Consider the following 26,506-nt stretch of genomic DNA (forward strand, 5'->3'; position numbering starts at 1 on the left):
GCTAAGGTCTTTGCTTTTTTGTATGTGTTTTTTGGGGTCATACCTGGTAATGTCAGAGGTTACTCCTGGCTCTGGACTCAGGAATCACTCCCGGTGATGATCAGGGTACCAGATGGGCTGCTGGAGATCGAACCCAGGAAGGCCATGTGCAAGGCAATCGCCCTAACTGCTGTGCTATATGTCTGCTCCAAGGTCTTTACTTTTAGTGACATTTTATATATATTCCATGTACTCATCAAAACTGTATGTGTATTGTTGGAAGTAACTTTGTTTTTCATTTTGTTTTCGGGCCATATCCAGCAGTGCTTACTTTTGGCTCTGTGCTCAGGGATCAGTCCTGGCAGTGCTTTGGGGGATTACATGTATTGCTATGGATTGAACCCGTGTCAGAGGCAATGCTAAGTGCCTTACCCACCGAAAGATCTCGGCAACCAGTTTTTGTATTTTCATCTAATATTGAAAATTTTATCTACCTAAGAGAGGGGCTGAGGGATTCACTGGAGATGGTCAGCAGCGTAAAACATCTGCTTTGGTAATGAAAGCAAGAGTCCTACTACTAGTGTTGTCCACATTCACTGAGCTCAGTTCAGTCCCTGCTACTCTGCAGCCTGGTATCGTCCTTGTTACAATGTTTGATCTCCAGCACACAAGCTGGTGTGCATGAGCACTGCATCCAAACTGTGACCCATGCAAGCACTACGAGTACTGGTGTATGAGCCATTGTGACCAGAGTGTGGTCCTTGTAAGCATTGAACAGAGAATGTATGCATGTGTGCCCACACCAGACAAAGAGCAAAAGCAATGTGGACTTCCAAGAATAAAAGGTTCCTTGGAGCCAGAGTGATAGCTCAGCGCTAGGGCGTTCCTATCTTGAAAGGTAGGTAGCCTATCACATGACTGATCCAGGACAGACCTCGGTTCCATCCCAGAGTCCTATATGGTCCCCGGAGCCAAGAGCGATTTCTGAGGGTCGCTGGGTGTGGCCCAACCCCCGCCCCCAAAGAATAAAGGGTTCCAGGCTCTTTGCTTGATTTCAGATTGAGTCTATTTTATTCTAATTGATGCCATTTTTTTTTTTTTTTTAGGCTAGTCAAGTGAAGCAGTAAGACTGGAGAAGGAACAAAGAAATCTGTAACTGGCTGTGATCAATTAATTGTAAACACCACTGCACTCGGACCAGCCAATTGATGCCATTTTTGCTCTGTAGCACTTCGTTCTTTCCCTGACCTTCTGCAGTGCCTGACTCTAGGACACGAGATGGATTTACTTTTAAATGCATTTTGTGGTATTTGGTAGCCCTCCAGTGGTCAAGTACTATACCTGAGCAAAAAATTATTTTGCTATGCTGAAGTGTTTAGACGTAGTAAAGTGTACTTATAGTGTAACATTCTTTAAAATGTATCAACAGTAAGATTTTAACAGGGGCCCGGAGAGATAGCATGGAGGTAGGGTGTTTGCCTTGCATGCAGAAGGATGGTGGTTCAAATCCTGGCATCCCATATGGTCCCCTGAGCCTGCCAGGAGCAATTTCTGTGTATAGAGCCAGGAGTAACCCCTGAGCATTGCCGGCTGTGACCCAAAACACCAAAAAAAAAATTTTTTTTTTAACAGAGACACATAGGTGGTTAGATTTGTTATAAAGCAAATAAAACTATGTTACTGTAGGATCCCGTAAAGTATATGGATCCTACCTAGTGCACTCAGCCTCTCTGTTTGAACCTTTATTTAATAAAATATTGAATAAAAATCTCTGTGCCTGTACAAATTTATACCTGGAGTTTACATTACTGATTTTTAAACGGCGGGGGATGGAGGGCTGGAGTGGTTGTCTTATACATGGCCAACCTGAGTTCAATTTCTGGCATCCCATATAGTTCCCTGAGCACTCCTAGGAGTGATTCCTTATTGCAGAGACAAGAGACAGGAGTAACCCCTGAGCACCACAGATGTGGCCCTAAAAAAACAACCAAAAAAGTGTGTGGGAGCCAGAGAGGTAGTACAGGAAGTAAGGTATTAATTCCTATCTTATATGCTGCTGCCCCTGTTCAAATTCCCTGGCACCATTCCTGCACTGAGCACCAACAGTGATTGCTCCTGAGCACAGAGCTAGGAATAGTTCCTGAGAACCTCTGGGTATGTTTTCCCCCCTCCTGCCCCTAATCACCTCTGGCCCCACTCCCTTACACACCTCCTGCCACACACACAAAATGAACATCACCCAGTGGTGCTCTAGAGTTATTGATGGTTCTGCTCAGGAATGACCCATCACAGCGCTGGGGATGGACCAGGGTTGCTGAATGCATGGTAAGTGCTTTATCTCCTGTACTGTATCTTTGAATTTTAAATACTGTATTTAAGGAACATTTGAACTATTTAGATATTTAAACTATCTCAGTAAAATGGTCTTCATTTATGAACATGGATTCATTTTTCTTTCCTTTTATTTTTTTAGGTAGGAGGGCTTCACACATGGCCTTGCCTCAGGATCTACTTCTGCTTTTATTCTTAGGGGTCTCTCCTGGCAGTAGTCGAGGGACCATACAGTGGTGGGACTGGAACCCAGACTTTCTGCATACAAAGTATGTGCTCAGCCAGTCGAGCTTTCTCTCAGTCCTGAACTTATTTTTCTTTTTCTGATTCATTTTTCTTAACAGAAATTAAAAAATAAATCTTTGTTTTGTTTTATTTTGGGTCCTTAACCAGGGTTTATACCTGTCTGTGCTTAGGGGCCCATATGGGGGACTGGCAAACCCAGGTTAACCACTTGCAAGACCTTACCTGCTATTCTAGCTCTCTGGCCCATGTCACACAGATTTTTTAATGTTTAAAAGTGCACTTCTTGAGGCCAGAGAGATAGTACAGCAATAGAGTGTTCGCCTTGCATGCAGTCTATCCAGGATGGATGGTTGTTCAAAACCTGGCATCCCATATAGTCCCCCGAGCCTTCCAGGAGCGATTTTTAGTGCAGAGCCAGGAGTAATCCCTGAGCTCTGCAGAGTGTGACCCAAAAACAAACCACAAAAACAATGCACTTCTTTTTGGAAAGTTTATGCAATAGGAACATGAAATAACTCTGATTTCTTTATAAAGGGCTTATTTTTGATTGGGGAGTATCACTGTGATAGAAGGCACATCTTACATGATTAAAGCTCTTGCTTTCTCACCTTTAAGTGCTGAAAAATGGAGTGTTTATTTTCCTTGAATATCTACTTTACATGTTAAGGAAAATGTTAGCGAGATAAGTATGGAGGGGTAGGAGGTAAGGTGCTTGAAATTAAATCCAGAACTTCACATATGAAGGGCAAATGCTCTACCACTGAGCCACATACCTAGCCCTAAAATGAAAAATTGGGAAGTTCTACACCGGAAGTGGAGTTACTTGATCCAGTGTTTGGGTTTCACTCCTGATGGTGTTAAAGGATTGAACCAGGCTTACCATATGCAAAGCATGTCCTCAGCCCATTGAGCTCTTTCCCAGACTCTACATTCTTTTTTCTCTTCTTTTTAATCAAAGAGTCAACTGTTTGACAATTGCTGACAGTACTTTTTCTTAAACAAGCTGCACTGGTCAGGGTTCAATGAAGAGAACAAATCTCTTAAGCAATTTAAGCCCAAAGGGATTTACTTCCTGGCATATTACAAGTGCCTGGCAGGGATGGAGAACATAGCCAGGGCTAGGCTCAGCGGTGGCTCAAGCCCACACTAGAAAGTGGTGCTGGGGGAGCCTGAGTGAATGGAAGCCGCCCAGGTTTCTGGAGTCCTCAGCACATCCCCTGAAGTCCCACAGACAAGGTGGCCTTAGACTCTGCCTCTTCCCTGCTAAGTTCTGGATTTTTCACCATACACAAGGGTCTTTCATATGTGCCTTCACCACACAGCAGGCACAGCAATAACTGTCAGGGAGTTTGATAAACCTTTAGCCATTTAGCCACTGAGCCCTGAATGAATGCAGATGAAGGGAGGGAGGCACCCGGAATCAACTAATGGAGGTTCTTTAGTGCAGAATCAGGTAGAACCTGAGTTTACTCACAGTGAGCATTGCCGCTGAGATACGAGTTAGAAGCCTGCAGCCCAAGGAAGGGCATCCTGGGAATAGAAGGCAGCATCCAGCAGGATTCCTGCTTCAAATGTCCATGAGAACCAGACCTCCTCCCCATTCAGACAGGAAGTCTGTTGACACGTGAAAGCGTCAATGAGGATACACAAGTTTTCAACAGATAAATGGCAAGAACCAAAAAGAAGAGCTCCCTAGAATATGTAAAAGTAGGTTGAAGTAACATAGCAAATGAAGGCAGGCTAAGAATATTCTTTCAATTTCTTTTTCTTACTTTCTTTTTTTCTTTTCTTTCTTTCCTTTCTTTTTCTTTCTTCTTTTCTTTTCTTTCTTTTCTTTCTCTGTCTTCTTTCTTTTTATGTTTCTCTTTTTTTTGTTTTTGTTTTTGGACCACACCTAGCTGTGCTTAGGGGGTAAATCCTGACTCTGCACTCACAAATCACTCCTGCCAGGCTCAGGAAACTATATGGGTTGCAAGTGATCAAACATCAAACCCAGGTTGACTGCGTGCAAGGCAAATGCCCTACCTTGCTATTCTATCCAGCCCCATTCTTTCAATTTTAATTCAAACAAATTGTCAAAAATGTTTACGGAGCCAAAGAAATATAGTGGGAAAGCATTTGCTTTACATGAGCTGACCTAGGTTTGACTCCGGTCACACATAGGGTCCCTGGAGCTCCACCAAAAGTGATCCTTGAGTGCAAAGCCAGGAGTAAGCCCTAAACAACACTGAGTGTTGGCCCAAACACACACACACACCACACACAAACACACACACTGATGACACATACCACACTTACGACATTATCATGGAAATTTAACACATACTTGGAAAACTGATGAAAGAATTATTGAGTTGGATCACATGTGCTGGTGCTCGAGATCACTCCTGGAAGTGCTCAGAGGGCCTTATGCAATGCTGGGGAGCAAACTGAGTTAGCTGCATGTGCAGCAAATGCCTTAACCCTCATGCTTTCTCTGGCTGCTGGAATGACTGATTTGATAGGGCCAGAGTGATAGTATAGAAGAGAGTAGGGCATTTGCCTTGCAAGAGACCAACCCAAGTTCTATCTCCAGCATTCTATATGGTCCCCCAAGCCTGCCAGGAGTAACTCCTGAGCACTGAACAAAACAAAACAAAAAGAATGGCTTGTCACTCCAGTCACTTTCACAATTAGCTCTTTGCTATTACAGGTTATTTTACTTAATTACTTTCTTAATTTATGGCTCTGTGCTTTATCCCCCTCAAAAACATTTATTGTTACAGGGTAGGGTGTATTGGAGTACACCTGGCAAGGTTTATGGCTTACTTATAACTCTGTGCCAAGGACTGAAGCCTGGAGGTACTCAGGGAACCATATGGAATGCCAGGGTTTGAACTAGGGTAAGCTGCATGCCAGGCATACACTTTACCCACTGTACTTTTGCTCTAGCCCCTGCTTAGGCCTCTTAATCCTGCTTTGCTTTAGAGATGATCCTATCAAAAAAGAGGAAATAAAGTCAGGCACTGAGGAAGAGCATTTAGAAAACCCTCATCAATTTTTAAGTTGTATATTTTAGGGCCAAAGAGACAGCAGGTCACTTGCCTTACATGAAGCCAACCGTGGTTTGACCTCTGCCAGGAGTGATCCCAGAATGCAGAGCCAGGGGTAAGGTCTGAGCTCTGCTGCGTGTGGTCAAAAAAACAAGGGACCAGAGAGATATCACAGTGGTAGGGCATTTGTGTTGCACGCGGCCAGCCCAGGACCAACTTCGGTTTGATTCCCAGCTTCCCATATGGTCCCCAAGCCTGCCAGGGTGATTTCTGAGTGCAGAGCCAGAAGTATGATCCCCCCAAAAAAACAAAACAACTCTTTTAACGGTTGTATGTTTTCAATATATGAGAGATGCTTGACTTTATTAAAGCCACCTCTTTTTCTGACCACACACATATTCCTTGCTCACACCTACACTTTTCTGGAGAACATAGGCAAATATTAGGGAAGTAGTTGAGAATAATGATTTTGGAATAGAAACTTCGAGTTCAGTCCAGACTTTGCTACTTTATGAGACCTCATCTAAAATTTGTGTCTTCAGATTTCTCCATAAAACAAACTACGTATCTGACAAGTTTTCTGTGTAAATTAACTAAGATAGTACAATATGTTCAGAAGTTATCAGAATTTAGGGCTGAGACCCGTCACTGTTAAACACAAGATTATAACTGAGGTTAGTCAATCCAGTACATAGTAGCATTCAATGAAGTCAGTTTTCTAAATCACCAAGAAATTTATATTGGGGCCGGGCGGTGGCGCTGGAGGTAAGGTGCCTGCCTTGCCTGTGCTAGCCTAGGACGGATCGAGGTTCGATCCCCCGGCGTCCCATATGGTCCCCCAAGAAGCCAGGAGCAACTTCTGAGCGCATAGCCAGGAGTAACCCCTGAGCGTCACAGGGTGTGGCCCAAAAACCAAAAAAAAAAAAAGAAATTTATATTGATATTGTGGGGTTTTTTTTGCTATACAAGGCTCTTGGCACTAGGTTTTTCATAAATATTCACAAACATAAAGCCACCTCCAAAAGTTTAGCTTCCGGGGCCGGAGAGATAGCATGGAGGTAAGGCATTTATTTGCCTTTCATGCAGAAGGTCGGTGGTTCAAATTCCAGCATTCTATATCGTCCCCTGAGTCTGCCAGGAGCGATTTCTGAGCATAGAGCCAGGAGTAACCCCTGAGCGCTGCCGGGTGTGACCCAAAAACAAAAACAAAAACAAAAAGTTTAGCTTCCTAATTTTTCTCCTGTGCTCTTCGAGATTCCTGGGCCCCACACAGTTCCTCTTGGTTTGCTTTGCCGCCCTCTTCTGGTAAAGAGTGATGTTTGTTCAACCCGCATAGGCACTAAAAATGCTAAAACTCTAGCAATATTTAAAATTTTAAAATACTATCTTTATTTAAACATCGTGATTACAAACATGATTGTAATTGGGTTTCAGTCATAAAAAGAACACCTCCCTTCACCAGTGCAACATTCCCACCACCATCTAGCAATATTTTGAATCCTTAGTAAAATAATTTGACTTTCAAGACTCTGGTTCTAAGTGAATTCAAATGAAGCTCAAATGTAGGGGCCAAAGCAGTGGCGCAAGAGGTGAGGCATCTGCCTGCCCTCACTAACCTAGAAAGGACCACAGTTGGATCCCCCAGAGTCACATAAGGTCCCTGAGCCAGGAGTGATTACTGAGCACATAGCCAGGAGTAACCCCTGAGCCATGTGCAAGACAAATGCCCTACTGCTGTGTTATTGCTCCAGCCCCAAAACTTCTATATATGAATTTTAACTTATTGCTATAATATGGAAGCAGATAATGACAAATTAATTAATAAAATGGACAATTCTCTTTAAGTTGAAAACGTGCCAGGATAAATATTTCTTTTTTGGGAGGCAGTTGGGCCACATCTGTTGATGCTCAGAGTTTAAGGCTTACTCTTGACCCTGATCTGGGATTACTTCTAGAAGGGGGACCATATGGGTTGCCAGGTATTCGATCCAGGTCAGCTGCATGTAAGGGAAGAAAGTTACCTCCTTACTATTTCTCTGGCCCATAAATACTTCTTTAAACACTTTTTGTTTATTATCTGGAAGTGTTCAGAGGCTACTCCTGGCTTGTTGCTGGGGTTCCTCCCAATAGGCTCAGGGGAATCAAGTGATGCAAAAGTTTGAACCTTGGCCTCCTGCATACAGTATGTACTTTATTCAGTCCTTTGAACTATTTCCCTGCCCTTTTGTTCTGAAGATGAATAGACATTTTTTTATGAAAAAAGAGAAAATTTTCTATGAGCTACATTTCATCTTTTTGAAAATATTAAATACATTTAACATAATTAATTTTTCTATGTTCACTTAGTAATATCTGGATTTTTCAAATAGAAAAACATGTGGTCTCCCTAAATTGGTATGTTACATTTTTTGTTTATAAGTCATAAGAAATATTTACTTGTGGTGTTTGTTTTTGTTTTGGGGTCACACTTGGCGGTGCTCAGTGATTACTCCTGGCTCTACGCTCAGAAATCACTTCTGGCAGGCTCAGGGGACCATATGGCATGCCAAAATTCAAACCACTGTCTGTCCGGGGTTGGCCACATACAAGGCAAAAGCCCTACCGCTGTGCTATCTCTCTGGCTCCCTATTTTTGTATTTTAATGGTGTCAATATTTAGCTATTATATTAATATGTTGAATTGTTGCCTTTTTACATATCAAGTTTTTTTGGGGGGGATCACTCCTGGCATCACTCAGGGGTCACTCCTGGCTCTACACTCAGAAATTGCTTCTGGCAGGTTCAGGGGATCATATGGGATGCCAGGATATTGAACCACTGTCCTTCTGCATGCAAGGCAAATGCCCTACCTCCATGCTATCTCTCCGGCCCCATATTTCAGTTTTTAAAGATGCTGAAAATAATCTAATTGATTATATACTAGAGAAAGCTTATAAGTTTAGAAAGTATTTTATTTTATTTATTTATTTATTTTAGTTTTTGGGTCACACCCGGCCGTGCTCAGGGGTTACTCCTGGCTGTCTGCTTAGAAATAGCTCCTGGCAGGCACGGGGGACCATATGGGACACTGGGATTCGAACCAACCACCTTAGGTCCTGGATCGGCTGCTTGCAAGGCAAACGCCGCTGTGCTATCTCTCCGGGCCCGAGAAAGTACATTTTAAAGGATCACAGATATACATGAAAAATGTTCACATCATAGGGCTAGAGCCCTATGAAAAAAAAGAATAAGAAGAGGGAGAGGGAAAAAAGAAGAGGAAAAGGAAGAAGGAGGAGGTGGCGGAGGAGGAGAAAAGGAGAAAGAGAAGAAGTTCTTACTGAAATATTGGCAAGAGAATTAAGTAACAAATACTATTTATATTAAATCATAACTGTACATAGTTATCTCTAAAAATGTGAAATGACTGGAATCTTCGGAATTCCCTTCCTCTTTGATTCAACAAAGCTTAGACTTGTTTAGAACATAGAGACATCTCTGCACACCATCCAAGCAGCTGTTCCGCCTGGTTAAATTGCCTACGGTTTAAATATTAATCATTTGCCTTTCTTACAAGATTTGTGCACCATAAAGACAAACAGTAGAGAAAAGAGGTGGCTGCATATGCATTCAGAAAATTCAGTTTATATCCCAAATTAGATCCAGTTTGCACTGTGTGCCTTACAAGCAACGGCTGCTTGCTCAGAGTGGAGAGCTGCCAAAATCTTGGTTCAAATCTTTGCGCTTCTCCATCTGCCAGAATGCAAAGATGAGCATCTGGCCTTTCAGTGGACCATGTATCTAAAATTGGAGAATCTGGTTTGAACATAAAAATCAATTTATAACTCAATATTTAGGAAGCTATTCAGAGAATCTCAAATTTTCATATCTAAAACAACATCATGGAAAGCTGGGAATAAGGAGCTCCCTGTATCAGAAAACAAAAGTAGCAAGAATCTTTGAAAGCCAGCACAAGAACGATTTCATTGAATTGAATCTTTATTTAGGGTTAAACTTAAATGGCTGAAGGGATTGCAATCAAGACATATATATTTCGAGATATATGTAAAATATATTTAAACAAATATTAATATTACCAAGTAATTCTTCACTTGAATTTCAGAAGCTTTATAGTGCAAATAGTGTCTCTTCATTACTTTCCTCAGTACAAAACTGTTTCTTTTTATTTAGTTTAATAATGTAAAACTTTCATATACATAAATAGATTTCTTCAGAGTAGACACAAATGTTCTTTTGTTTTGTTTTTGTTTTTGTTTTTTGAGGGGCCACACCCAGTGATGCTCAGGAGTTACTCTGGCTTGTGCTTTAGAAATCGCTCCTGACTCCGGGACCATATGGGACTTGGAAATCAAACCCAAGTCCGTCATGGGTCAGTTACGTGCAAGGCAACACCCTACTGCTATGTTATCACTCCAGCCCTGACAAATGATCTGTTTGGAAAGTGGAAATATATTGTGGGTATATTGTGACACTATAGTTAGCAGACGATGCTTTTGACCACTCCGTGCTATGAGCCCTAGGAAGGAGGGACAAATAAATAACCAACCTGTTATGAAGCTTTGCTCTGTGGCTATATTTAATGGCTCTTTAAATCATAAATCAACGTTTGAAAAAAATCAAACAGTAGACAGGTGTTGGGAATATGCCAAAATCAGATAACAGACTAGCTTTTTTAAGAATGTGATTCAGAGGCCAGAGTGATAGCAAAGTGAGTAGGGCGTTTGCCTTGTATATGCCGACTGGTTCAATACCTGGCATCCCATATTGTCCCTAGAGCCTGCTAGGAGCAATTTCTGAGAACACAGCCTGAAGTAACCCTTAAGCCTCTAGGTGTGCCCCCCACCAAAAAAGCATGTAATTCAATTTTATTTATTTTTTTTTTGGTTTTGGGGCCACATCCAACAGTGCTCAGGGGTTACTCCTGGCTCTGTGCTTAAGTCGCTCCTCGCACCGTGACGGTTCTACCCACTTTTTATCTTGTCTTCTCTTTGTGAGCTGTTCAATAAGGAATTTTGGTGGAAGAGTCCCTCAGTTTAATGCTTATGATTGAACCATGTTATGGGGATTGTTGGACTTGTTCTTATGTCCCCCATATGCACCGATAACGCCACGTGGCATTGTTCCTTGTTTGCATAGGCACATTAAAATGGGAAAATACTATACATACGAATAAATTCTTATTTAATAGAGATTGGAACACACAAATCTCATAGTGCAATGGGGCCTTACACCCTGAACATTGATATAATGACCTGGCACAGGCCTCAGAAGAATGGGCATCCTCCATTCACCCCTGAACCAGGGAAGCTATCTACGAAACATCCAAGGTTTTTTATAACAACACCTGGAAGCAATCCTTTGCCAGGGAAGACCCTACCATGGCTCTGACATCGACCTGCTGAAAAGAGACTTCTCTTAACACTAAGAAGACTTGACAACAACAACGACCTGCTTACAGGACAGGGTTCTCTGCATTGTCCTTTAATTGTGAGGTGAAACGAGAGGACGCTCTGCACCATCCTGACTGCAATATAGGATATGCAGATTCCAGGATCTTTAATTCAGAAACATGATACCAACAACAGAGACTGTGTGAAAAATAAAAGTGTATTGGCTCTACAGACAATGACCTGGATTGGACAAACTAGTTTGCCTGGAGCCTAGAGTTGTCTTATGCCAGGAAACTTCAGGGGTAGGGTCTCCTTGTATTTAGGCCAAGACTTTTCCTTTCCATGTCCCTCATATTTGGTGGACCTATGCAAACAATAATTGCCACTCTAACACCATTTTTATTGTGCTCCTTTGACTCTAATCCTTAAGAAAAATAACCCACTTAAACTTTTGAGGTTAACTTAAACTAATATGCATGTGCATGGAAATGTTAAAAAAGTACTTTGCCTTCAATGTTTAAGGAGTTACATAAGTTTTATGTCTTTAGATTGCTTTGTGTGCTGCTAAGAAATATTATGTACTACAATCTGGGGACTTGAGGGACAAAGTAATTGTACATAGGTTCTGTTTTATTTTTTTTTGGTTTTTGGGCCACACCCTGTGACGCTCAGGGGTTACTCCTGGCTATGCGCTCAGAAGTTGCTCCTGGCTTCTTGGGGGACCATATGGGACGCCGGGGGATCGAACCGCGGTCCGTGCGCAGGCAAGGCAGGCACCTTAGCTCCAGCGCCACCGCCCGGCCCCAGGTTCTGTTTTATTTTTCTTAATGTTCTTTGGCTGAAAGTTCAAAGTTAAGATATCAGCAATGGGACTACTGAGAATTCTGTTTATGGGTGATTGTCCTTCCACTGTAACTTTACCTTGTCCTCTTTCTTTGCATCTTTGTTCTCATAATTAAAAATAAAAATTAATAAAAAAAAAAGTCACTCCTCGCAGGCTAAGGGGATCAGATATGGGATGCAGCATATTGAATCCGGGTCCATCCAAGGTCGGCCACATGCAAGGCAAACGCCCTGCCGCTGTGCTATCTCTCTGGTCCCTGATTAAATTTTTTTTGGGGGGGTCACACCCAGTGGCGCTCAGAATTTACTCCTGGCTTGGAGAACCATATAGGATGCTGGGAGATCTAACTGAGAGGTCTGTCCTGGCTGAGCGGCAGGGAGCATATAGGATGCCAGGATTTGAACCACCGTCCATCCTGGATTGGCTGCTTGCAAGGCAAACATCCTACCGCTATGCTATCTCTCTGACACCTGATTCAATATTTTTTAATTGAATTGGCTCTGAATTTAATTATTTATTTTTATTTTTGGTTTTTGTGTTACTGCTGGCAGACTTGGGGGACCATACGGATGCCAGGGATAGAACCTAGGTTGGCCACGTGCAAAGCAAATGTCCTACCAGCTGTGCTATGGCTCTGGCTCCTAGACACAATTATTTGGGGGTGGGGGGCAGGGCAGGTGGCCATATCCAGCAGTGGCCACATCCAGTGCTCATTTGCTATACCTGGCTTTGTGTTCAGGAGTGACCCCTGGCAGTGTTTGGAGACTATATATTGTATCAGAATTTCTTCCTTTTGTTTTGTTTTGCTTTTGGACTCGGGCTTCACTTTTGGGGTATTCAGGACCATGCAGCTGCCAGGGATCAAACCTTTGTCTGCCTTATGTAAGGCAAGTGCCCTACCTGCTCTCCAGCCTCATCCTAACTGGAGTGTGTGTTGTGCAAAGCAAGCACCTTATCTCCAGTACTTTGATAACTGACATTTTATCAGAACAATATTTAAAGAAAATATTTATATTCAAAATTTGTTTGAGTTTACAAATTTAGCTGCTTGTTAAAGTATGAATATGCTAATATTTTTCATTACTTTTCATGGTCACGTCTTAGAGGGATTAATGAAAGCAGAATGTGTAAAGATATTAATAGGTGACCAGAGTATAAAATAGATAAAAAGAATGACAATAGCAAAAGGATGAGATATAAGGCTCTAGCCCCCAAATGTCTACCCTGTTACCCTGTCCCAATGAACCAGAAATACACAGAATCCCATGTATGTGTCCAGGGAGGAAAGGCACGGAGGGGCCCAACAAGAGACTTTAGGAGACTTTGCGCTACATTGGAGAGCAAGGGCCCTGCAACAGGAGAATGCTCCAGAAGCAGGAGGGGCAGATCTGAAGCATAGGAGAACATAGTCAGGAAAAGCAAATGGCGACTAGAAATCTGTGCCTTGGCCTCTTGAAACATTTCATACCTGCACAAACCCCGTGCCAGGCCAGGCAAGTTAGGGCTGATGGACGACTGAGCTGCAGGAGATACAAGCAAAACCTGTGGTTTCCAAGTGGAAGTAGCCCCCAGCCCTCCAAGAATCAAGCCAGTCACTTAGACTCCCCCCTACACCTCCCCCTGCAACCCCAAGCACAGGTGCGTCTCCCAGTCGCCCTTCCCTCTTTCAGCTTCTGACTAAGTGCAGGTTTGTGTCCTGCATTGGGGAGATTTCTCCAAAGAGCAGCACTATGCTAGGCAACACCTCAAAATCTGATAGCAAAGTCAAAGAGGCTCTGGCCACAGACTTGGCCCAAGAAGCAACACAGGTTTGTTCTGCAGATTCCCATGTGCTGCTGGACACAAACTCTGTGCCACACAGGTTGTGTATAGAATTGTAGACACAAGCCATAGACTCAGGCTTTCATGACACCAGAATCCAGCTCAGCCCCACTGTGCATGGATACATCCTGCAAAAAAATCAGGAGAAGTCCACAGGGTTCTCAAACCTGGTGGTCTTCAATCATGGCTCATGATTACTACTCGGCCACAGGTGCAGAAAGGTCAAAAACCACTGGTCCATTGTTTTGGTATTAACTGTTGGTGAGAGGTTGAAGAGAGCATATTCACAAGATACTCCTACAGCCCCCCCCCCAAGCCTAAGAAGAGTCCCTAAGCCCAAAGCCAAGAGTAAATCTAGTAAATCTAGTGAATCTAGGTGTGGCCCACAAACAAAATAAGCCAATCCCAACAAACAACGATTTATGTGTAAGTACCAAATAACATACCAAAAATGTTTATAACAAATAATTTGTGAAAGCCCCAAACCAAAAACGACCCAAATGTCTATAAATAGCAGAGTGGACAAACTATGATGCGCTTATATGATATAAAACTCCAGCAGTTAAGAATGAACAAATTGGGCCCGGAGAGATAGCACAGCGGTGTTTGCCTTGCAAGCAGCCGATCCAGGACCAAAGGTGGTTGGTTTGAATCCCAGTGTCCCATATGGTCCCCCGTGCCTGCCAGGAGCTATTTCTGAGCAGATAGCCAGGAGTAACCCCTGAGCGCCGCCGGGTGTGACCCAAAAACCAAAAAAAAAAAAAAAAAAAAAAAAGAATGAACAAATTGCTGTGAGTGAGAGCAATAGAATTTCAGAAGTGAAGGGGTTTTTCAGTGGCCAAGTTCTTCTACTGCCTGACCTGGGTGCTAATCACACTCACACAGGCATCTTTTATTTGGAGACGGGGGAGTTGGGGCTCCCAAATGGTGCTTACGGGCCCAAAAGGCACGCCAGGATTCTTGGCCAGCTGGGTCAGTGGCTTTATGTAAAGGCCCAAGGACTCAAAGCTGCTTGGGTGGGGCTGGTGAGGTGGCGCTAGAGATAAGGTGTCTGCCTTGCAAGTGCTAGCCAAGGAAGGACGGCGGTTCGATCCCCCGGAGTCCCATATAGTCCCCCCAAGCCAGGGGCAATTTCTGAGCGCTTAGCCAGGAGTAACCCCTGAGCATCAAATGGGTGTGGCCCGAAAAACCAAAAAAATTTAAAAAATTAAAAAAAATGCTGCTTAGTTATCATAGTACTAGGGTCCACTCAAGCCACCATGATCATGCTCCAGGGCGGTCCCAGGGCTGCACCCAGTGATCCTTGGGGGAACCTCATGTGCCAGGGATTAAAAGTGCATTAGCCACATGCTGGCAAGTGCCTCTACCAAGTACTCTCTCCAGCCCCAGATCAAGGTTTTTATAAGATTAAATTATTTTTCAAACCCTTCTGAAGAATGTTGTACTTCAAAGAAAATGTTTTAAACAAACCCTTTATAATTATAATAATTATAATTTTAGTATCATTATTATACAAATCAAGTGTATGAAAGTGAAATTATTATTTTGGTGTTTTGGTCAAACCTGTGCAGATAGGGACCTACTCCTTGGCATGAGGAACTAAATAAGGTATTCTTTACTTCAATTTAAATTTTATTAGGAAAATTATATGCTAACGATATATCTGTCTGGTGAATAGTAAGGATCCCCTGAAATTTCACATTTCCTTAAGATCAATGGTATATGGGAAACAATGTGAAAGTCTAAGGAATTATTGTTTTAAGATACGTTATCTTCTTAACAACTTCCTACTACTCTAGTCTCGTAGTTTCTTCACCCTTGTAGAAAAATAAAGATGCATACTAACTTCAATCCAGAACGTCAAAATTCAAACTTGGTACTTATAGATGAAACCTATACTTCATATGAGTTGTGCAATGAAAGAAATTGGTTCTCTTACCCAATCTGCCTCTTTTTGTGTTTTATTAGTTGAACTTCTGTACACAGTAATGAGGGAGGACTCATAAGGTCGATTCATATTTGATTTCTCTTTAACTTGAAGTCACATTTTTGATATTTTATGTTTCAGGAATGTCACTGAAAATCAACATGTGTCCTCTGTCATTACTACACTCTTCTTTCCACCTTGAGCCCTATTTGATTCATTGAGTTTTCCAAATTGGTATATACAGCCTTTATATGCCAGCACCATGCTCCATATCTTGAATCCATTATAAAGCTCAACATTTATTTATTTATTTATTTATTTATTTATTTATTTATTTATTTGGTTTTTGGGTCACAACCGGCAGTGCTCAGGGGTTACTCCTGGCTCTATGCTCAGAAATCACTCCTGGCTCTATGCTCAGAAATCACTCCTGGAAGGCTCAGAGGACCATATGGGACGCCGGGATTCAAACCACCATCCTTCTGCAAGCAAGGCAAATGCCCTACCTCCATGCTATCTCTTCAGTCCCCTGAACATTTATTTTTTATTTTGTATTTAAACACTGGGGTTGGGGCCAGAGAGATAGCATGAAGGTAGGGTGTTTGCCTTGCATACAGAAGGACCGTGGTTCAAATCCCAGTATCCCATATGGTCCCCAGAACCTGCCAGGAGCTATTTCTGAGCAGAGAGCCGGAGTAACCCCTGAGCACTGCCAGATGTGATCCCCCCAAACAAATTAAAAAAAAACTGGGGTTACATAATAGTACTTTTCACAGATTAAGGTGTTTATAATTGAGATAGTCATACAGTGTATAACAACCTTCATCAGTGCACATTTCCCTTCACCAATGCCCCAGTTTCCTCTCACCCCCCCCCCAATGCCCTCTCATCCATCCTCCCCCACCAGCTTCTGGGGAAAGCATTTTACTTCACACTCTCTCTCTTCCTTTTTTTTTTTTTTTTTTTAAGTTTTTGGGCCACACCCAGCAGGTCTCAGGGGTTACTCCTGGCTCAGCACTCAGAAGTCGCTCCTGGCAGGCATGGAGGATCATATGGGATGCTGGAAATTGAACTCAGGTAAATCCCAGGTTGGCTGCATGCACTCTCTGGCCCCCATCTCTCTTCCTTTTTTTTTTTTTTTTTGTTATTTGGGTCACACCCGGCAGTGTTCAGGGGTTCCTCCTGGCTCTCTGCTCAGAAATCGCTCCTCTCAGGCTCAGGGGACCATATTGGATGTCAGTATTTAAACCACCGTCCCTCTGCATGCAAGGCAAATGCCTTACCTCCATGCTATCTCTCCGGCCCCCCAACACCCCTTCTGACTCAAGCTCTGGGGCCCTCTTTCTCACTCCCTACCAAATGTGGACTGCTGCTTGATACCAGACTTAGCTCCAGAAGGATCTGCAGTGCAAGAACTTTACCTGAGCCCTTTCTGCTGCAAATCATTTTTTCAAACTCAACAAGACCAGGATGAGTCATGAAAACATCCCCTGGATTCTACACCCCCCCACAAGAATATCTCAAAGACAATGGGGCAGCCTATATTTTCTTTACAAGCTCAAGATCTATATAATACTACCTCTTAACCTGTTTATCTTTCAAAAGTAAGGTAGTCTCCTGCATCAGTTTGTTCCCTTTTTGTTGTTGTTTTTTGGGTCACACCCAGCACCACTCAGGGGTTACTCCTGGCTCTATGCTCAGAAATCGCTCATGGCAGGCTCAGGGGACCATATGGGGTACTGGGATTCGAACCACTGTCCTTCTGCATGCAAGGCAAACACACTACTTCCATGCTATCTCTCCAGCCCATGTTCCCTTAAAATTTTTTTTAAAACTCATTTTATTTATCTTTTTCCTTTATATTAATATATGTGAGGATATATATTCTTTTTTAAAAAATATATTTTATATATTTTTGACTTGTTTCTGTTTTCTTCTCTTCCTTAACTTCACCTGTATTGGTTCTATATGGTACAGAAACCGACAAGAAAAAGTATTGCCTGGGATAATAGCCAAAACCAAGTCACAAATATGATGGAACCTGACACTCTCCCCAAATGCACCAGCAATATAACACCAATTCTTCTTGCAAAGGCAAACTAAAAAAGGGGAAATTTTACATATAGAAACAAGCTCTTATCTACTAGGGATAAGAACTCATACATTTAAAAATATAGGGGCACCTCCAACCTTGAACATGTCATGTGCACTCAACTTAGACTCCATATGATTAGACAGCGACAGATCAATTCCAAACCCTAGATCCCGGACAGAACCAACACAGTTCTCCATAACAACTCCGGAAATCTGAAAATCTGGAATATCCTTAATACTGCTCTCACACCACCAACATGGGCCAGCTTTCATATGACATCCTGACAATGAGGAAATGGCAACAACTTGACCTAAGAGCAGATTGTCTTACCTCACCACCTAACGATAAGACGACACATCCTCCTTGGATTTGTGCAAAAGCCAAGATCGCTATCTACAGAAGACTGACTGTAACTACATGACTGGGCAGAGCTTATCCTGGGACAAATAAAAAAAAAAAAAAGTCTCTAGTCTAGGCTTTGGCCTATGATCTGTACAATAACCAAGATCTCTAATTCCAGAGGTCTGACTGAGAAAACTGCAACTGAGCAGATCTTCTGGAAACATAATGAAAGACTAGCCCAGGCTTTGTCAGGGGACTGGTGTAAAACCAAGACCACCAAGTATAATTGGCCTGATTTTATCATCCACGACTGAGCAGAAAGTTTCTAGCCACCACAAAAAGACCTAGGGGAGAGTAAAAGACCATGTTTGGAGTCTGTGGTTATTCACATGACAGTATACTTCAAGAATGGAGACACCCTGTATCTACTTGGCCAAGGAAATTCCCTCCCCCCCCCTTTTTTTTAGGTTTTTGGGCCACGCCTGGCGGTGCTCAGGGGTTACTCCTGGCTGTCTGCTCAGAAATAGCTCCTGGCAGGCACGGGGGACCATATGGGACACTGGGATTCGAACCAACCACCTTTGGTCCTGGATCGGCTGCTTGCAAGGCAAACGCCGCTGTGCTATCTCTCCGGGCCCGAAAATTCCCTTTCTAATCTCCCCAATTTTTACTGTGCCTATGTAAAAAATAAAAAAGCTCAAACTAATTTTTTTTTTGGTTTTGTTATTGTTGTTTCTTTTCTTTTTTTTTTTTTTTGTCTTCTTTTCCGTCTTTTTCTTAAATTTTTTCCTTATTTTTTGCTTTGTTTTTATGTTAGGACCGTGGTTGTTGTCTTTACTGCTTGTAGAATAACAGCCCTTTTGATGGGGCTGGAAGATGATGGAATGGATGGATGTGGATAAGACCTTTCTCCTCCAGTCCAGACCACTCGGCTGCATCCCTCTTCAGCCAGCAGGTCTAGGGGTTCAGGATAGCGGAGGGTAGAAAACTCACAGGCAGTCAGGCTTCAGGAGATATCAGCTTTATTCAGTGGATAAGGCTGAAGAATTCATCCCAGAATGCCCCCACCTTCCTCAGACCCTTGCTTTTATACACAGGAATCAGGTACCACCCTAGGGTGGGAGCAGAATATGGAGGAATAATCCAATATACTATCACCAGGTCACACCCTAGGGTGAGGCACAGTCATTGATTAGGGTAGGATCAGTAACCCAACTTCTCCCCTTCCCTGAATATAAATGAAGGGTAGTAAGCTTTTGTATTCCTGACTCTGCCTTTAGCAAAAGGAGAAAACCTTAATATTCAAAGTGTAAAATTAACATATCAGCCATTTCCATAACAACTTTTTTGCAAAATATACCTGTAAGTTAAAATTTTCTTAAAGCTTATTTAACCAAGCACTATCCTGGAACTTTCTTGTTCTTCTTTTTTTTTTTTTTTTTTGGGGGGGGGCGTCACACCCAGCAGAGCTCAGGGGTTATTCCTGGCTCTATGGTCAGAAATCGCTCTATGGGATGCCGGGATTTGAACCACCGTCCTTGTGCATACAAGGCAAACGCTCTGTTTCCATGCTATCTCTCAGCCCCGTTCCTATTCTTTTTAATGCTATTTAACCAAGCACCTTTTCCTGGAACTTTCTTGTTCCTAAACTTCTTAATGCTATTTAACCAAGCATTTTCCCCTGGAACTTTGTTCCTATTAACTTTTCCCTAAACACAAGTACAAGAACATTTATACAGAACATACATTTTGAAAACAGGCTACTACATTAAAATACACAGTAAAACATTATGCAATTGGAAACATTAACTATGGAAAACTATAAAGCACATTTAAATCAGTAAGGAAATGACTTAGATCAAAGTTAGATGCAAGTGGTTCCAAATCAGATTGTTCAGTTGGGCTTCAATGTTACCTCCTTTTTTAAAATTTTTATACCACCAACAAATTGTCCAAACGTGAATACGCTGTGGACTTTCCCATTGTCCAGACGGTGAGCTTCTCCCAGGCCGCTCACCACGTTGCTTTAGCTCCATGGAGTCCCAAGCCCCACAGGTGGTCTGGGCTGGAGCTATATGGGCTGTGCTCTCCAGGTGGGGAGCCTCTCAGCTGCACCCTGTCAGCTTTCTGCCCCGCCCAGGCGCAGGGCCGCAGCAAAAGCAGACCCGCGCCAGGAGGAGGGGGCAGTTCGGTGCTTCTCGTGGAGCTGCCACCGCCAGCTTCTCTGTCGGTGCGTTCAAAATGGTCTAAGCCGAGAGTCAGAAATTTCAAAAGTCGAAATCCATTTCTGGGCTGATGGTCATGATCAGAATTCAGTTCTCCCTCAAAAAAGTCTTTTTTCTCACCCTTTTCCAATCAGGGCTCTCCATCAATCTCTGAGGAGGACGAGGTCTTTGGAAAAAGGACTTTTTGCAGCAAAACCGCAGTCCTGAGCCTCAGATGGGGGGTGATCCAAGCTTTTGCATACACTCTTTCACTGGTCACTCTCCCCCCAAAAAAGGACTCCTCCATTTTTAAAAATGGCTTCACGTGACCCAAGCTTTTAGGCTCACTCCAGCTGAAAAGAGCCGAAACCAAACACAAGAAGAGGAATCTCATCATGATCACTGTCCTCTTGGGTCCAGGGTTCAAATCCCTGTTCGGGTGCCAATAAGTAGAATATCAGCTCTGGATGGGGCTGGAAGGTGATGGGATGGAGGAAGAGGTCTTTCTCCTCCAGCTCGGACCGCTTGTCTGCAACCTTCTTCAGCCAGCGGGTCTGAGGGTTCAGGATGGCGGTGGGTAGAAAAGTCACAGGCAGTCAGGCTTCAGGAGACATCAGCTTTATTTAGTGGATAAGGCTGAAGAATCTGTCCCAGAATGCCCCCGCCCTTCCTCAGACCCTTGCTTTTATACACAGGAATCAGGTACCACCCTAGGATGGCAGCAGATAACCAAGTAAGGAATAATCCAATATACTGTCACCAGATCACACCCTAGGGTGGGGCGCAATTATGATTAGGGTAGGATCAGTAACCCAACAATTGCTGTGGTGCTTCTCAGGGTTTTTTTTTTTTTTTTTTTCTTTCCTTCTAACAGAACCTCATTAACTTGAACCATCTTGTTCTGCTTTACAAATTGAGGGAGAAAAAAGCAAAACAAAAAATTCTAAAAAGACCGGATAACATGGAGGTAAGGCATTTGCCTTTCATGCAGGTCATCAGTTTGAATCCCCACATCCCATATGGTCTCCCGTGCCTGCCAGGAGCAATTTCTGAGCATGTAGCCGGGTGTAACCCAAAAACCACACACACACACAAAGCAAAACAAATTGAGGGAGAAATAATGAAAGGTACCAAGACCAAACAGTCATATGAACATTAAGTAAAAACAAAAAACAATCATACTTAAAACGCCAAAGCCAACGACAACAGAATCGATACCCAGACACAGAGGGGACCACTTACCGTATTTTCCAGGGTATAAGACAACTTTTGAAACGAAAAAGTCAACCGAAAATCGGGAATTGTCTTATATGCTGAGTATATCTCGAAAAACATTTAGATATGCTGCTAAACGAAAATCGTCTGGATAATGCCATGAATTTTCCAACTCGATCCTGCAGCCAATCATGCAAGGCTGCTCGGACGGCCTTTCTAACTCAGCCAATCCAAGCAGGCTTTTCATGCATGCAAGTTATATAATGTTCTGTACCCGAATCTACACTGTAAAAAGCCTGCTCAGATTGGCCCGAGTCAGTGTTACAGTATGACCTTTGAACCTTTGCTTGTTGTGATTGGCTCACTGTGGTACATACAGTTGCAGCACAGGGACATTCAGTGTAGCCAAAGCTACTGTATCAGGTCACATGCATAGTAACTGAATGGATTTTAAGCTCACAATGCTCCTCTGCCTAGAAAAACCTCTTATCCCAGTCAGTCACAAGCAAGCGTGTTCTGCAAGTTCTGCATGTAGTTTTCTTTCCAGATGATGCCATCATTGTTAATGTTCTCTTTTGGATTTCTTATTTCTCGGTCAAGTTCATGGCATTGCCATTTGTGAAGAGACCTTCCATTTATCATATCAATGTACGGTATGTTCATTAAAAATTTAATTAGGGGCCCAGAGAGATAGCACAGCTGCGTTTGCCTTGCAAACAACCGATCCAGGACCAAAGGTGGTTGGTTCGAATACTGGTGTCCCATATGGTGTGTCTCCCCCCCCCCCCCCTGTGCCTGCCAGGAGCTATTTCTGAGCAGACAGCCAGGAGTTACCCCTGAGCACCGCCGGGTGTGGCCCAAAAACCAAAAAAAAAAAAAAAAAGAATTTAATTAAAGGGGCTGGAGAGATAGCATGGAGGTAAGGTGTTTGCCTTTCATACAGAAGGTCATCGGTTCAAATCCCAGCATCCCATAAGGTCCCCCGAGCCTGCCAGGAGCGATTTCTGAGCATGAAGCCAGGAGTAACCCCTGAACACTACTGGGTGTGACCCAAACCCCACCCCAAATTAATTAAAAATATAACTGGTGTTGCCTTGGAAGTGGGGGGTAGTCTTAATACAGCGAATTTAGGCCTAAACCTATGTTTTAACTGTAAAATTAGTGGGTCATCTTATACGCCAAAAAATATGGTATACTGGCAGCCCGGTGGGGGGGGGGGTAAGGGAGGATGATATGGGATGCATGCTGGGAACAGGGATGGAGGGAGGACAACATTGGTGATGGGAATGCCCCTGATTCAATGTCACTATGTACCTAAACTATTACAGTGAAAGACTTGTAAAAAAACAAAAAACAAAAACAGTATGTACCCTCATTTTATAGATGAGATCTTTTGGGTTAAACAATTTTTTTGTTTGTTTTTGTTTTTTTGGGTGTCACACCCAGCAGTGCTCAGGTGTTACTCCTGGCTCAACACTCAGAAATCGCTCCTGGCAGGCCCAGACCATATGGGATGCTGGGATTCGAACCACCGTTGTTCAGCCCTACCGCTGTGCTATCTCTCCGGCCCTGGGTTAAAAAATTTGATCAAAAAGTCACATAATTAATAAGTATCAGCAAGATTAACTCCGTTATGCCTAGCTCCAATAATCAAGATTCAAACCATTGCTCCACCCCATCTCTCCAGTCTCAAATCTCTCCAATCCAGCCCATAATCAGGTGACTCCCTTGTAGGTAGAAGTCAACTGATCCAAAGAGCCAGAATACTTACCATACAAGATAGTAATTATCAGAAAATATCAGAGCAGAAGGAAACAGGAAAGCCTTCATGCTGATATGACTAAGGAGATAAGCAGTTTCAGAGACAGAGGTGAGCACTGTGAATAAGCATGACCACAGCAAGTTTAGGAGCAGTGGGAAATGTAGGTGCCATGAAGTAAACTGGTAGCAGTTTAGATTACAGGGACTTGGGTCAGAGTTAAAGTGTTTGAATACTGAACTAGTATGTTCATGGATAAATACATAGAACTGCAAAGCTATGTTTTTGTAGAAGTGATACCTGTCTGTAAACCCTATTAATAGATAAACCCCATTTATGTAAAAGTCTTCAAGTTAACACTGAGGCAGCAAGAAGATGGTAAGAAGTCTAATTTCCTAGGAATAAAAAACCAAGACAAGTAGGCACTGTAAAACGGTTCTCATTTTTTAATGGCAGGTCAAATATCCCGAAACATACATATATTTTGATAGTCTTCTAATCCCGGTAGAGTCCAAATATTAAACACACACGAGCTAAGAGAATTCAATATTGTTCCAAGGCACTTACTGAATCTCCATGACTAGATGATAACAAGGACAATTAGACAGTATATAATATAAAAATAACTTTTTGCTTACAATTTACAAAATGTATTATTATTACAATCTTTGCTCTCTGATAACCTGCAATGCTGGCTGCATGAATCCAGCAATTTTAGAAACTATTTTCTAAAACTTTAGGGCAAATAATTTACAAATAAGGTACACAAAGATTTAGACCATGCAGAAATTTCTTACATCTTCTGTTAATAATAATATTTTATGACTGCAACTTTATCAAATTATATACCTACTTGCCCAGTACATATACAAAATAATGCATACATTGATAAACATTAGCAAAAGAGTAGTCCTTGCTCAATTTATCATAAAAGTATTACTATATTAACATGTCTACAAGCAGCGTGTAACAGGGTTAAGAGACATTAAGGCAATAATACTTGGAAGTTACAAAATAAACCATATAATACTTTTTCCTAAGTGTAGTATAAGGCAGGTAGATGGTCCCAACAAAATACATAAAGGTAACAATCTACTCTGCTTTTAGTCCCACATTTTAAGGATGGAATACTATATAAATCTGGCTTTCTGTGGCACTTGAATTTTCCAGTATAATTTAAAGTATCTTTCAAGCTCCCTGAATCAAGTCCATTCTGAAGGTGGATCCCTTGGTCCTTTGGGCTTTCCACAGCGATTGCCAAAACCTATAATCAAAACATAATAGCTGGTCACTGTTCACAAGTATTTCTAAACTATTAAAGTCATGCCTCTAGATACTGTAACTTCCTAGAATAAAAAAAATTTCATATGGTAAATTTAGAATTTATAAATCTGGACACACAAACCATTCAATCTGTCATGTAGTTGAAAATGACCACTTCTGTAAAAATAAAATAAATTCTATCACAATGTAGGAGAAGACAATTTGGTCTAATATAAAATTTTTTTTTTTTTTTTAGTTTTTGGGCCACACCTGAAGATGCTCAGAAATTGCTCCTGGTTTATGGGACCAAATGGGATGCCAGGGGATAGAACCTCGGCCCGTCTTAAGTCAGCTGCATGCAAGGCAAACACCCTATCGCTGCGCCACCGCTCTGGCCCCAAAAGATAAAGTGTTTTGTTTTTTTTTTAGTTTTTGGGCCACACCTGGAGATGCTCAGAAATTGCTCCTGGTTTATGGGACCAAATGGGATGCCAGGAGATAGAACCTCGGCCCGTCTTAAGTCAGCTGCATGCAAGGCAAACACCCTACCGCTGCGCCACCGCTCTGGCCCCAAAAGATAAAATGGTTTTTTTTTTTTTTTTTGGTTTTTGGGCCATACCCGGCGGTGCTCAGGGGTTACTCCTGGCTGTCTGCTCAGAAATAGCTCCTGGCAGGCACGGGGACCACATGGGGCACCGGGATTCGAACCAACCACCTTTGGTCCTGAATCGGCTGCTTGCAAGGCAAACGCCGCTGTGCTATCTCTCCGGGCCCAAGATAAAGTTTTTTTTTTATATACTATAGTTTTGGGGGTTTTTTTGGTGTGTTTTGGGGCCTCCCTAAGTAGATATGAGATACTCCTGGCTCTGCACTCAGGGATCAATCCTGATGGGCTTAGAGGTCCACATGGGATCCTGAAGATTGAATCCAGGTCAGTTGTGTGCAAGGAAAGTGCCTTACCTGCTGTTTGATCCTTCTGGTCTCTTATTTTAGCTTATTAAATGGGAGCCAAAGCAGGTTGTGGTGCTGAGGACCGAGCCCAGAGCCTCACATATGCCATTTTCCTAGCCCCTAGTCTATTTTATTTTTCTCAAAATGGGTCAACTTGAGTACACCCTTAATTTTGTTGACCTGTATTTTTTTTTAAGTTTTTTTTTATATGTTAAAAAAAAAAACCTTCACCATCACCAATGTCCCAAGTATCCCTCTTCCCCAACCCACACCGGCCTGTACTCTAGATAGGCTTTCCTACTTCCCTCATTCAGTCACATTTTGTTATGATCACTCTCTGTGGTGAGCTTCATATCATGAGCTGGACCTTCTAGTCCTCCTCTATTTAGTCTCTGAGAATCATTACACAAATGTCTTTTATTTTCCTCAAAACCCAATGAGTGAGACCATTCTGTGTTTATCTCTCTCCCTCTGACTTATTTCACTCAGCATAATAGATTCCATATACATCCATGCATAGGAAAATCTCATTACTTCATCTCTTCTGATGGCTGCATAATATTCCATTGTATATATGTACCACAGTTTCTTTAGCCATTCATCTATTGAGGGGCATCTAGGCTGTTTCCAGAGTCTGGCTATTGTAAACAGTGCTGCAATGAAGCACTTTGGAGATTCCTCCAAAAGCTGGAAGTTGAGCTCCCATATGATCCAACTAGACCACTCCTAGGGATATACCCTAGGAACACAAAAATACAATACAAAAATCCCTTCCTCACACCTATATTCATTGCAGCGCTGTTTTCAATACCCTCTATTAAATTTTAATTTTTAATCTCAGTATGAAATGTAATAAAGTCTTTCATTATAAATTCTAATGAACTTCATTTGCAGTATTATATTCTTATTATGTGTCATTAAAGAAACAATGAATGATAATAGTATGATTTATTTTGTATTAAAAAATGCCTATAAAGCACTTGCTTTACTAATCTGGGTTTGATCCCAGCATCCCATATTGTCCCCGAGCCTGCCAGGCATGATTCATGATTGCAGAGCCAGGAGTTAAGCTCTGAGCACTGCTGAGAGCCCCCCCTCCAAAAAACCCTAC

General features: G+C 42.4%; 1 protein-coding gene across 1 annotated transcript in view; it reads right to left on the reverse strand.

Moving 5' to 3' along the window:
- Window positions 1-23,617: 23,617 nt before the first annotated feature.
- Window positions 23,618-26,506, reverse strand: part of PTPN12 (protein tyrosine phosphatase non-receptor type 12) — an 81,608-nt gene continuing 78,719 nt past the window's right edge. Inside the window, exon 18 of the mRNA XM_049783275.1 lies at window positions 23,618-24,445. Coding sequence (XP_049639232.1) covers window positions 24,384-24,445 — 62 coding nt within the window. The 3' untranslated portion in view covers window positions 23,618-24,383. The remainder of the gene's footprint in view (window positions 24,446-26,506) is intronic.

Source organism: Suncus etruscus, chromosome 1, assembly GCF_024139225.1.
Source record: "Suncus etruscus isolate mSunEtr1 chromosome 1, mSunEtr1.pri.cur, whole genome shotgun sequence".
Taxonomy (NCBI): domain Eukaryota; kingdom Metazoa; phylum Chordata; class Mammalia; order Eulipotyphla; family Soricidae; genus Suncus; species Suncus etruscus.